General features: G+C 27.9%; 1 protein-coding gene across 2 annotated transcripts in view; it reads left to right on the top strand.

Annotated features, from left to right (window-relative positions):
- LOC117175786 (calcineurin-binding protein cabin-1-like) overlaps positions 1-11,746 on the top strand; it is a 98,446-nt gene extending 86,700 nt beyond the window's left edge. Inside the window, exons 19-20 of one of the 2 annotated variants that reach the window (XM_033365523.1) lie at positions 9,080-9,290; positions 9,633-11,746. In XM_033365523.1, the coding sequence (XP_033221414.1) occupies positions 9,080-9,290; positions 9,633-10,819 (1,398 nt within the window). In that variant the 3' untranslated portion in view covers positions 10,820-11,746. Of the gene's footprint in view, positions 1-9,079 lie in introns of both variants that reach the window. The other variant, XM_033365522.1, reaches the window with a different exon arrangement.
- Positions 11,747-12,715: the final 969 nt, after the last annotated feature.

Below are 12,715 nucleotides of genomic sequence, written 5' to 3'. Positions count from 1 at the left end.
ATAGGAATTGGTAACATAGTTCAATAATTTGAAAGGATTCCAACGAATTTAAAGGATTTTAGCGTTTTATGTAATTCCATTGTAATTTTCAATAGTTCAAAAAATTGTCAAGGGATTTCAAAAATTTTAAAGGATTTGAAATATTTTAGGATATTTAAAAAAAATTCTCAGGAATTTTCGATTGGTTTTAGTAATTTAATGGGATTTCACATACTTCAAAATATTTGAGTGTATTTCAAGAAAATTCAACGCATTTTCAAAAGCTTTGAAAAATGTCAAGGGATTTCAAAAGATTGAAAGTTTTTTTTATGTATTTTAAGATATTTTCGAATATTCCAAGGCATTTTCAATAGAGTTCAATAAATCTAAAGGATCTAGAATATTTTAACGTATTTAAAAAGATTCCGAGACATTTTAAATAGATTTAAATAATTTGAAGGGATTCCAACGAATTTTAAATATTTTAACAAATTCAAAGGAATATTTGAGAGCTCTAAAAAATTTCAAGAGATTTCAAAAGATTCAAAGGAAATTTCACTTTCTTTTAGTAATTTAATTGGATTTCAAAGTAGTATAAAGATTTTTAAAAATTTAAAGGAATTTTCAATAGCTCTAAATAATTTCAAGGGATTTTTAAATCTTGAAAATACCTTGAGACCATCTGAAGAACTTGAACAAGTTTTAGGGAATTTTAAAGGATTCTAAATTTTTTAGGGAATTTTAGAAGATTACAAGAATTTTTAATTAATTGGAATAATTTTATGGGATTTCAAAGGATTTTAAATATGTCAGGTTATTTAAAAAGTTTCCAAGACCGGAAAAAAACCAGGAAATGACAGTGAATTTATTTTTTGACCGGGAATTTTACAAATTTTCAGAAGAAAAATCTGCCCAAGTTCGATTTCAGCAGTTTTTAAAATAATTAGTTGCATCGATATCTTTTTTAATTATGATATCATTCAGTTTATAATACATAATTCCAAAATCTTTTACCTGAAAATTTTATATTTTTATTTTGAAGCTTATATTTTTAATTTAAAGAATTTTAACGTGCAGTTTTGAAGACTTAAACAATTAAAAATTAAAACCGTTTGAAGTCAAATTTTTTTGATAAAAAACAGTTTTATTTTATCAATTGTAAATATAAATAAATAATTTTTAAAATGGATCTGTACCTTAAGTATTAAAAATTGTACAATAATTGATTTGATAAAATGATTCTAAATCCGTTGAAAGTTAAAGAATTTCCAGATTCGTAATTAATTCATAAATAAAGGCTTTTATTAAATTAAAAATATTGTTTCAGTCTAAATTTTACAATTTTTAACATATTTAATTTAAAAATTTCTGATTAAGAAAAAGGATAATTATTTAATGTTTAGTAATATTTGACTTGTAATTTAAGAAAACTAAATTGAAGCTAAATATTTAAAAGTAAACAATTTGAAACTTAATTGTTTGACATAGAAAGCTGTGAATTCTTAAAATTTCGGAAAGCTTTTAACATTTTAATATCACAATTTTTATTCTTCTATTTAATAAAATGTTTAATTTGTAAGCGAAAATTGTTGAATTTTGATGTTTAAATAATAATTAAACACTTATTATTTGTAGATAAAATCTGCGTAATTTTAAGAGATATTCAGAAGTTTTGAAAAGATTCAAAATTAATATAAAACTTAAAATGATATCAAGTAATTTAAACGAAGTTTGTGAAAAAAATTTCAGAACTTCTAAACATATTTTAAACTAAATAAAATTTTTCTTACTATTTTTAGAAAATCTTCAAAAAAATGTTTAAATTCTTAAATTCTTCCCGGGTCGTTTTTAATAATATTGGAATTCTCTTGAAATCTTTTTGAATATTCTGTTAAAATCATTTTTCAAAATGAATCATTTTCGATTTTCCTAGGAATTTTAAGAACATTTTTTTATTCGTTTGGAGCCATTCACAACTCTTAAAAATCCTCTAAATTTTTTGTATACTGCAAAAATCTACATTTTGTTTTAAATTAGGTTGTAAGTATTTGTGCCGAAATTTCGTTACGAATAACCACATTTTTTGGTAAACACACTTCGTTAAAATTATTTGAATTCATTTCAAGTTCTAAATAAATTTTTAATCTTTTTGAAACTTATAAATATCTCTTAAAATTACTCATATTGTTTCTAAAAATAATAAGTGTCCAATTGTTATTTAAAAATCCAAATTTTAAGTACATTTTTTTTAATTCGCAGGATTTTCTAAAATTTGTAGGATAAATTCAATTAATTTTTAAAGTTATTGAGAAGTTTTGAAAAAATTTCAAAAATAAAGCTAAATTGCAAAAAAATTTAAAACTACTTCTAGATTTCTCAAGATTTTGAAATGCAATTTTAAAGCTTTTCAAGGATGCTTAAACTATTTGAAATGAAAATAATTTAAATTCTTGTTTAAGAACTTATAAGTTAAAATTTTTTTAATTTTAAAATATTGAATGGCCTAAAATAACTGAATAATATAATTTTGACAATTTTTAAAGTTAATTGATTCTTTAATTTAGAGTATTGAAAATGTTAATCTGGATTTATATTTTTGTAACTTAATCTAAATTTTTGAACTCTATAATTTATTAATGTTAGAAATTCTTAATTTTGCAGTTTAAATTCATTAAACTTGAAATCATTCAGTTGAACAATTCAACAGAAAATTTTTGAATTTTAAAAGTTAAAAATTCAAGAGCTCCACTTTGAATGCTTTAGTTTTTTTAAATTACTTTTACTTTGACTGTTTAGCTTTATATTTCGATTTTTAACAACTGGGAAAAAACCGGGGAAAAACCGGGAAATGACCGTGAATTTTGTTCTTAGATTAAAACGGTCACCCTGATATTTCGATAATTTGAAGTGATTTCAAAGGATTTTAAACATTCTGAAATATTTTATAAGATTTCAAGGAATTTTCCAGAGATTAAAAAAATTTTAAGGGTATTTTTAAAAATTCCAAGGAATTTAAAAGTGTTTTAAAAAGCTTCAAGGCATTTGGAAGAATTTAAAAAGATTCTAATAATATTTTAGGGTGTTTTAAAATATTCTTAGGAATTTTTGATTAGTTTCAGTAATTTAATGGGACTTTGCAGACTTCGAAATATTTTAGGTCATTTAAAAAAATTCCAACGCATTTTCAAGAGCTCTAAAAAGTTTTAAGAGATTTCAAAAGATTTAAAATATCTAAGGGTATTTCTAATAGATTTCAATATTTTGACGAGATTCTAAAGAATTTGAAATGTTTCAAGGTTTTTTTTTAATTCCTGAAAGTGGCCAAGGTCTTATAAAATTTGAAGGGATTTTCAAGGGTTTTAAATATTCTTGGGTATTTAAAATGAATCCAAGGAATTTTTAATATATTTTAATTATTTGAAAGCAGTCAAAAGTATTTGCGAAGTTTTAGGGTATTATTAAAAATTTCAGTGAAATTTTCAATATTTTAAAAAAATTTTAAAGGGATTTCAACAATTTTTAATATTCCAAGGAATTTGCAAGAGGTTTAAAAAGTTTCAAGGCATTTTAAAAGCTTTCAAGGAATTTTAAATATATTCGGATATTTTTAATAGATTTCAATAATCTGAAGTGATTCCAAAGGATTTGAAAGGCTTCAGGATATTATTGTAAATTCTAAGTAATTTTCAATTTTAAAAAATTCAAAGGAGTATTTAATAGCTCTAAAAAATGTCAAGGGGTTTGGAAAAGATTTCAAGGAAATTTCATTTGCTTTTTGTAATTGAATGGGATTTCAAAGGATTTAAACTATTTTACGGTATTTTAAAAGATTTCACTTGAAATTTTGAAAATTTCTCGAGGCATTTTGAAGAACTTTAAAAAGTTTCAAGTGATTTGAAAGGATTCTAAATGTTTTAGGAAATTTGAGAAGATTACAAGGAATTTTCAATTGATTGCAATAATTTTTTGGGATTTCAAAGGATTTTAAATATTTGAGTGTATTTTGGAAGATATCACTTGGAATCTTGAAATACTCTGAGGAATTTTGAAGGACTTTAAAAAGTTTAAAGGGATTTCAAAATATTTTTAAAGATTTTGAATATTTTAGGGATTTTTAGAAGATCACAAAGAATTTTCAATCTATTATAATAATTTGAAGGAATTTCCAAGAATTTCAAGGAAATTTAATTTAATTTTAGTAATTCAATGAGGTTTCAAAGGATTTGAAATATTTTAGGTTATTTGAAAAGATTCTAAGAAATGATTAATAGATTTTAATAATTTGAAGAGATTCTAAAGGAGTTTAAAGATTTTGGGATATTTAAAAAAGTTCCAAAGAATGTTCAGTAGTTTTTTTTTCCCAAGAGATTACAAAAAAATAAAGGATATTTTTAAAAATTCGAAGGATTTTTCAACTGTTTTTACAAGTTTAAAGGGACTTCAAAGAATTTAAAAAGATTTCAATAATATTTGAGGGTATTTTGAAGTAATCAAATGAATTTTTAACTGATTTCAATAATTTGACGTTGTTGTAAAGAATTGGAAATAATCTAGGGTATTTTATAATATTCCAATGGGTTTTCAAGAGTTTAAAAAAGTTTACATTCAATTCAAAGGGTTTTAAAGGATTTGAAATATTTTATGGTATTTTTAAATATTGTATATTTTTCAAAATTCCAAGGCATTTTCAAGAGCTTTTAAACAAGTCAAAGGACTTCAAAATATTTTGAGGGGTTTGAAATATTCTAGGGTATTTTATAAGATTCCAAGGCATTTTAAAGAGATTACAAAAATTTTAATGGTATTTTTTAAAATTGCAAAGTATTTTCATGAGTTTAAAATAGTTTCAAGGCATTTAAAAAGATTTCAAAGAATTCGAAATATTTTAGGGCATTTAAAAAGATTCTCAGGAATTTTCGATTGGTTTCAGTAATTTAATGGGATTTCACGGACTTTATAATATTTTAGGTAATTTAAAAAAATTCCAACGCATTTTCAAGAGATTTAAAAAATGTTTAAAGATTTTTAAAAATTCAAAGGAATTTTTAGAACTCTAAAGGGAATTTTAGTTACTTTCAGTAATTTAATGAAATTAGAAAGGATTTGACATTTTTTAGAATATTTTAAAAGATTGCACTTAGGATCTTGAGAATGCCTTGAGGCATTTTGAACAGTTTTACAAAATTTTAAGGGATTTAAAAAGATTTCAAATATTTTAAGGAATTTTGGTAGATTAAAAGGAATTTTCAATTGGTTGTAATAATTTTATGGGATTTCAAAGGATAAGAAATTTTTTTGGTGTATTTTAAAAGATTGCACTTGGAACTTTTAAAATGTTTCGAAGAATTTTGAAGAGCTTTAAAAAATTTTAAAGAATTTCAAAGGATTTTTAAGGATTTTAAAGGAAATTTAATATTTTAGGAAAATTTAGAAGATTGCAAGAAATTTGTAATTAACTTCAATCATTTGGAGGGATTGCAAGGGATTAAAAAAATTTTAATTCAAAGGAATATTAAAGAGCTGTAAAAAATGTCAAGGGACTTCAAAAGATACTAAGGAAATTTCATTTGATTTTATTATTATAATTTAATGAGGTTTCAAGGGATTGTAAAAGATTTTAAAGGATTCGAAATATTTTAGGCTATTTGAAAAGATTTAAAGAAATTTGAATAATTTGAAGAAATTCTAAAGGATTTTAAACATTGTGTGGTAGTTAAAGAAATTTCAAAGAACTTTGCAAAGTTTAAAAAAGTTTTTAAGGATTTTGAAAGATTTCAAAGGTTTTTAAATATTTCAGGTTATTTAAAAAGATTCAAAGAAATTTTTCTTATATTTCAACTAAATTTTTAAAAATAAATTTTCTTTAAATTTTCTTTAATGTTCTATAAATTCTTGGGCCAGTTTTACGGAAATAAATGGATTTTTTTGTTGATTTTTTTGCACTTTTTCTAATTCATTTAAATGTAAATTGAATTGTTCTGTTATCTTCTAAATTTATCCTAAATTTATTACCCTGTGCGCGCAAATATATATATCTATCAGGTTTGTAGTTAAAAAATAATTTTGTTGCAAATTTAAATATTTTTAGTTGAAACGTCATTTTTTTTAAATTGATTTTTAAATTGAAAATTTAACTATTTTATTATTTTTGCATTTTTTTAGCTTAAAATTGTATTATTTGGTTAAAAATCCGTATATTAAAAGTATTCTTTATTGGTAGAAGATCATTCTTCTTCTTTAAACTTCACATTAATATTTATATTCAACTATTTGATTAAAAATTAAACTATTTTCTTGTTTTGAAAATTCATATTTCCGAGTAAAAAATTGGATTATTTTGTATGAACCTCGTCATTAGTCTTAAAAGTATTTTTTAAAAAGATTTAAACAGATTTCCAGAATAGTAAAAAAAAAATAATCTGAACGATTTTCAGGCATTTTATAGTTTTGTGCAGGTTTTATTAAAAATGGCAGGAAAAAGTCGAATCATTTTAAACGATATTCAGAAGTTTTGAAAGAATTTCAAAAATAATTCAAAAGTTGAAAAGATTCCAAATAATTAAAATTAAAATTATATACATAAATTTCATTGAGATTGGTATGAAAATTAATTTCAAGAGAATATTTAAGAAGATTTAAAAAGATTTCTAAAATTGTAACCAAAAATTATAAACTTTTAAGGTATTTTTTTTTATTTTGCAGGATTGATTAAGATTTTAATGAGAAATTCAAACTTTGAGTGAGGATTTAACTTTTTTATTAAAAATTGGTTCTTTTTCATTCTATGCAGCTGCTTTTGATTAAAATTCGTATTTCCGAGTAAAAAATCGGAATATTGTGTACAAACCCCGTCATAAGTCCTAAAAGTATTTAAAAAAGATTTAAACAGATTTCCACAATTGTAAAGAAAAAATAATCTGGAAGATTTTGAGACACTTCAAGCATTTTTGATTTCCAGAAACTTTTAAGGGATTATTTTTTATTTTGCAGGATTGATTAAGGGATAAAGATTTTTAAAGTTTGAAGATAATGAAAAAATTTTCTTAAGATTTATGGGGAAAAATTTGGAACTATCCCGAAAATTGTTTAACAAAATATATATTTTTGAAAATCTACAAATAAGATTTTGACGGTTTTAAATGATTTTTTAAGATCTTCAGATGATAACAAAGTAGACTTAAGATTCCTATAAAAAATATGAATAATTTTTCTTTAAAAAAAATAACTTAAAAAATATTTAACAAGAATTCAAAACACATTTTTATGGATAAATTATAATTGAACAATTATTAATTTTGGTAATTTAAAATAAAAAGAATTTAACTTCTAGTTTAAAAAGTGTTAATTAGAAAAAATGGTAATCTATCAAGTTTTAATGCATTTCACAGAAATTGCTAAAATCTATATAATGTAAAAAAAATTAATTAGTTGATTCATTCTTCAAATTAGAGCATTGAAAATTATAGCGTAGATTTTTTTAAACCTTTGATCTGTACAATTTATGAAAGTTTAGAAGTTTCAAAAGAATTAAAAAAATGGTGACAGATTGAAAAAGATTCCATACAATTTTAAACAAAATGTAGGTTTTTGAAGACTTTGAAATCAAATTTTGAATCGTTTTAAGTATTTTGAAAGGCTGAAAAGAAGAAATAAATTGGACTAAAATTCATTAAAAAAAACATTTATATTATTATATTTTACTGGTTATTATCACAGAGATATTATTTTTAGTATGACTTGCAATAATTGAAAGAAATTAAGGGAAATGCAACATTGAAAATACATCAAATTAAAATATTTTGTTACAAGTACTATTTAAAATAATGGTTATTCTATCTTTTCAATAATTTTGTGATTGAACGTAATTCTTATATTAATATGTACATTAAATCAGCCTAATTGTACATCATTTAAAAATTCAAATTCATAATGTTAATGTATTTTAAAATTAAAACGTTAAAAAAGTGAATAACATGTAAGATATTTCAAATTAAGAGCATTGCTATTTCAATAATTTTAAATTTAAAGAAAATTTTCCCAGACGAATAATTGCAGATTGATACATCAAAAATTGCAAATCGATTTTTGATTGGATCGTTTCTTTACCCCCAAAATCGAAGAAGCGATTCTTTTATTTTTATTTATCTCTCCGCCCTATACTTTCGTGACCGCGACGTAAATTTTTTATCTTTATTGCTCTTTCCTATCATTTTTTGTGTGTCCAAGACTGCATTTCAATCTAGGCGCAGGCGCAACCTGGACTCTAAATGTTTATTACCAAAGTTTCATAGGAAGCTGTCTGATTAGTTGACTTTTTACTTACGCGTAGCGAAACGATAGTTTGTTGGACCATGACAACTAGTATATTTTAGTATATTTTAGTAGACAGAAGAAAGAATAAAATTATATTTATGTATTATGTATTATTTACTACAAAATATGTTTATATTACGTAATATTTTTATGCGAAAAAAGTTTAAATATTGTCTACTTGTAGATCTTTAATTATTTTATTAGAAATTGATTAAATATATTGATTTATAGATAAACTAGCTGACCCGGCCACGTGTTGCTTGTGGCTCAGTTATAATACGTTGAATTTATATTATACTAAACTCGGCACCATCTATTGGCTGCTTACCCAACCTAGATAACGTGAAATCTTCAATTTTCGGTCAAGAAACAAACTTACACCGCCATCTCTTAGAAACTTATGGAGTATACAAATAAAAACACTTAATTTGCAATACAAAAATATTGAGGCAATTAAATGAGATAAGAAGTGTCCTATCCTTTAAGTTGGACTGAATTACACACAGTATACAAAATTTCATCAAGATCGGTTCAGTAGTTTTGAAGTTTAGTGGTGACAAACATCGTGACATGGGATTTATATATATAAAATATTTAGGACATTTTTACATGGATCTTAAAAGATCGATTCTTCTGATTCGAATTGTTTGCTGAATCGATCTTTTCGAGAGATTCGCGCATACTTAGTATCATTACGAGTTGGGCGATGACCGTTCTGGCTACCCTGACTCAAGTTTAGTTTAGTCAGCTATTAAAATGCTTGATTGTCTTTATGTTTCTCTGCCAGGTAACGACATCCAGCTCGATGACAATCACAAGCATACCGTACGTCGTTCAAAACCGGAAACCCTACCGGACCTCGACTTCAACAACAGGCCGACCTCGAGGACGTCCACCCAACATAAACAAGCATCTCCAGAGTAGTCTCCAGCACGCCGATAGTATGAATAATCAATTTAATTCTAAAGGAGCTTATTCGAACTATCTCAACACCTCAGGTAATCGTTCTCTAATGAATCCCTATTGTTTGAATCCGTTATTCGATCCGAGCATGTTCGCCGCTATGTTGACTTCAGGCATGAGCGGTGGCATGATGGATCCTCTCTCCGCGATGAATTATTTGAACCAGATGGGAAGCTACCAAGACATTCTCAGACAGTATCAAAGTAATCTCTCCTCAATGACTAATCTCGCTACTAGTCTCAGTAACGCGTCGAGCAGTGCGACCAGCCCTAGCAATGTCTTGACGATGAGCACGGCTAGTAGCAATCAATCCCCAATCAATACAAGCCCCAATCTCGCTCAATTTGCCAATCTAAATAACTTCAGTAATTTAACAGTCAAACAGATGTTAAGCCTGGCTAATAGTTCTGCTTCTGCCTCTGCCTCTGCTTCTGCGTCGACGGCCACGCGACCTTCTCCACTCTATCAGCAATCGTCGGCCAAAACTACCACGACCACTTCAACGATTAAGGAAAGGCCTGACATCTCCATAACACCCGTCGGCTCCTCTTCACTCCCTTACAAGCCGAAACTCCCCAAGCTTCCCAAACCCACCCAAGCATCCCCGAATGATCCCTTCTCCATGCATCTCGCCAAACAGGGCCAAGCCTCGAAATCCCTCTCGCACTCGTCAAACTCTCAAGTTTCTCTGCTCAAGCCCAATCTTCAGTCGAAGCCAGTTCAACCACAAAAGCACAATATCCCGGTCCTTCAAAAACCAATCGCAGCGCCTCCGAAAATATCCGCTCCGCCGAAGCAAGTCTCGACTCTTCCGAAGCAGGTCGCCGCTCCACAAAATCGCGTCTCCAAGACCCTGGTCGAGCCTCAACCTGCCCACAATTCCTCTCTCTCGTACTCGAATTTGAAGGGAAGTCGTTTGGGGAATCCGAGCCACTCGGGCATAACTGTCAAGTCAGCAAATCCATCTAGCATCCAGCCGGGCATCCAGCCGGGAACTTCTTTGCAGCATAAATTGCTCTCGAAGAAGCAACCTCTGCCGTCGACAAGTCTCCCCAATCCCATGAAGAAACATAAAAGCACAAAATTCCCCTCTCAGATGCCGCCGAGCACTTTCCAGAGTCTCCTGAATGCTCTGCCCGGTTCTTCGCAGCCGTTCTTGCCGTCAGAGTTGAGTGTCTCGATGAGTCCGGTTCCCAAAGGTCAGAGTTCGAAGCTTCCCACCTTCCGCAAACAGAAACCTCCTCTGAAAACAATCGAGGTTTCGAGTTCGTTGTCCCAGTCGAATAGCGAGGCTCTCACGATGCTCTCGCAGTTGCAGCATCACTCGGGAATTGAGATTATCCCTCAGCAGAAAGGTCCGAGCTTGGACTTTCCGAGGAATCTGCCGAATCTGCCGGCGTCGCTCAGTGTTGTACCGCAAGGCTTGTCTGAGAGTGTCAAGGCGGCGAATGATGTCACGTTGTTTGAGTTGCCGAGAAAGCAGCCAACTGTTGTCCCGAGTGCCAAGCGAAATGAGAAACCGGCGCCTAAAGATAGTGTGGAAATTATTACGCTGGATGACTGAAATTACTTCACGATTCGGCGATAAGATTTTTGTGATTTTCTGTTGACTTGAGACTGCCGAATCGTGATTGTTTTTGATGATAATGATAATGATGATGATGATGATGATGATGATGATGATGAAGAAGAATAGGAAGAATTGTGTGGAGAATTTTTCGTGGCAATGTGTGGAGAATTGGGAGGAGAGGGGTAGGAAATTATCTAGAGAAATGAATTTCAAACGACTGATATTGAGTGAATAGGTAAGCTTCTCAGTAAGGGAGTGTCCATTAATTATTGAAGGATTTTTTTTGGAGGAAGAGTGAGATAAAGAATTGCCTAAGCAAGTTTCATCTGTCTAATTATTTTTCTTTTTCTTAATATGGTAATTTAAACTGGGATTGGCTGTTGATCTTGAATTGTTGATCAATTCTTGAAATCTGGTTTATTCGTTTCATGGAATATCGGAGAATTCCTGGAGATTTTTGCAATTCTTTGAAATCCCTTGAATTTTATTTCAAATTTTTATAAATCACTTGAAAACCTTTCCTTTTAAAAACTTGAGTTTCGTGATAATCTCTTGATATTCCTTAAAAAACAGGAAATCCAATAAAATTTTTTTTGATTCGATAAAATTGGTTAAAATCCTTAAAATTCTATTAAATATGTCGAAATGTTACGAGTTTCCTTGAAATCTTTTGAGATCCCGTCAATTGTACTGAAAATTTTGGAAATTCCTTTAACCTTTAAAGGGCACGCTTCCGTAAAATTACACAAAGAGCATACTGGGTGTTAGGTACCCAAGAGTATTCAAATGTGTGCTGTGCCGATGGTATTGGGTAGTTTTTTTTACAAGAAAATTAATTAATGATGTTTAATCTGTCTAGTTTAAGGAGGAAAGGGTTTCATAACAGTTTTTGAAATTTAAAGTAGTTTTAAAAAATCCTTTTTGGAAAAAATTAAAAAATGACTTCTTTTATTCTAAAATTCATAACTTTTTAAGTTTTTGATATTTTTACTTAAAATTTTATTTGAACACTTCCGAGATACGGCGCTTCAAAAATAAAATTAGTCTTATAGTGTTCGCTGCAAAGAAGGTATTTATTCTCAAAAATAAAAGCTTCAATTCAATGAAGAATTAAACACCGTACTTTGCGTGATTGATCTTAAACTGCGTATAAAAATGATCAAAATCAAAATTATGTGAAAATAACATAGAAAAATAGGTTTTCATGTCATTTGTTAATCTGGCGCCATATGTTCCATTTTCTTGAATTTGGTACGTTTTTTTAAAGCGCAAATAAGTCGCTGGGTATTTGACACCCAGTATGCCCATTAAGAGTTGAATCAATTAAAATTCTTGAAATTTTATGGAATATTTTGGTATGTTATGAGGTTCTTTGAAATCCTTTAAAATCTCGTGAATTCTACTAAAATTTTCTAAACCCCTTAAAAATTGATAGAGATGTGAATATTTCTGAAAGTCCCATAAAATTCTTTTAAATTTAGTAAAAAAATTGTAAACACTTGAAATCGCATGAAATTTTCAAAATCCCTTAAAATCCTTCAATACCTTTGAAATTCTGTAGAATATTTCAAAATGTTACAAAATCGCTTGAAATCCTTTGAATTCGAGAAATCTGTTTAAATGGCCTGAAATCTTCAAAATCCCATAAAAATCCATGAGTCCTTCAAATTCTGTGAAATATTTCAAAATCCCATAAAAATGTTTAAGAATCCATAATATCTATTAAAATACTTGTACTCACTTGAAATCTTTAAATTCTCCTAAAATTGGTTAAAATCTTGGACATTCTGTGAAATATTTCAAAATGTTAAGAGGTTCCTTGAAATCCTTTAAAATCCCATGAATTTCACTGAAAATTGGTAAATTTATTAAAAATTTGTAAAGATATGA

The sequence above is a fragment of the Belonocnema kinseyi genome, chromosome 7 (genome assembly GCF_010883055.1).
Source record: "Belonocnema kinseyi isolate 2016_QV_RU_SX_M_011 chromosome 7, B_treatae_v1, whole genome shotgun sequence".
In the NCBI taxonomy this organism is placed as follows: domain Eukaryota; kingdom Metazoa; phylum Arthropoda; class Insecta; order Hymenoptera; family Cynipidae; genus Belonocnema; species Belonocnema kinseyi.
The sequence above is the reverse complement of the archived record's forward strand: the minus strand, read 5'-3'. Positions and strand labels throughout refer to the sequence as shown.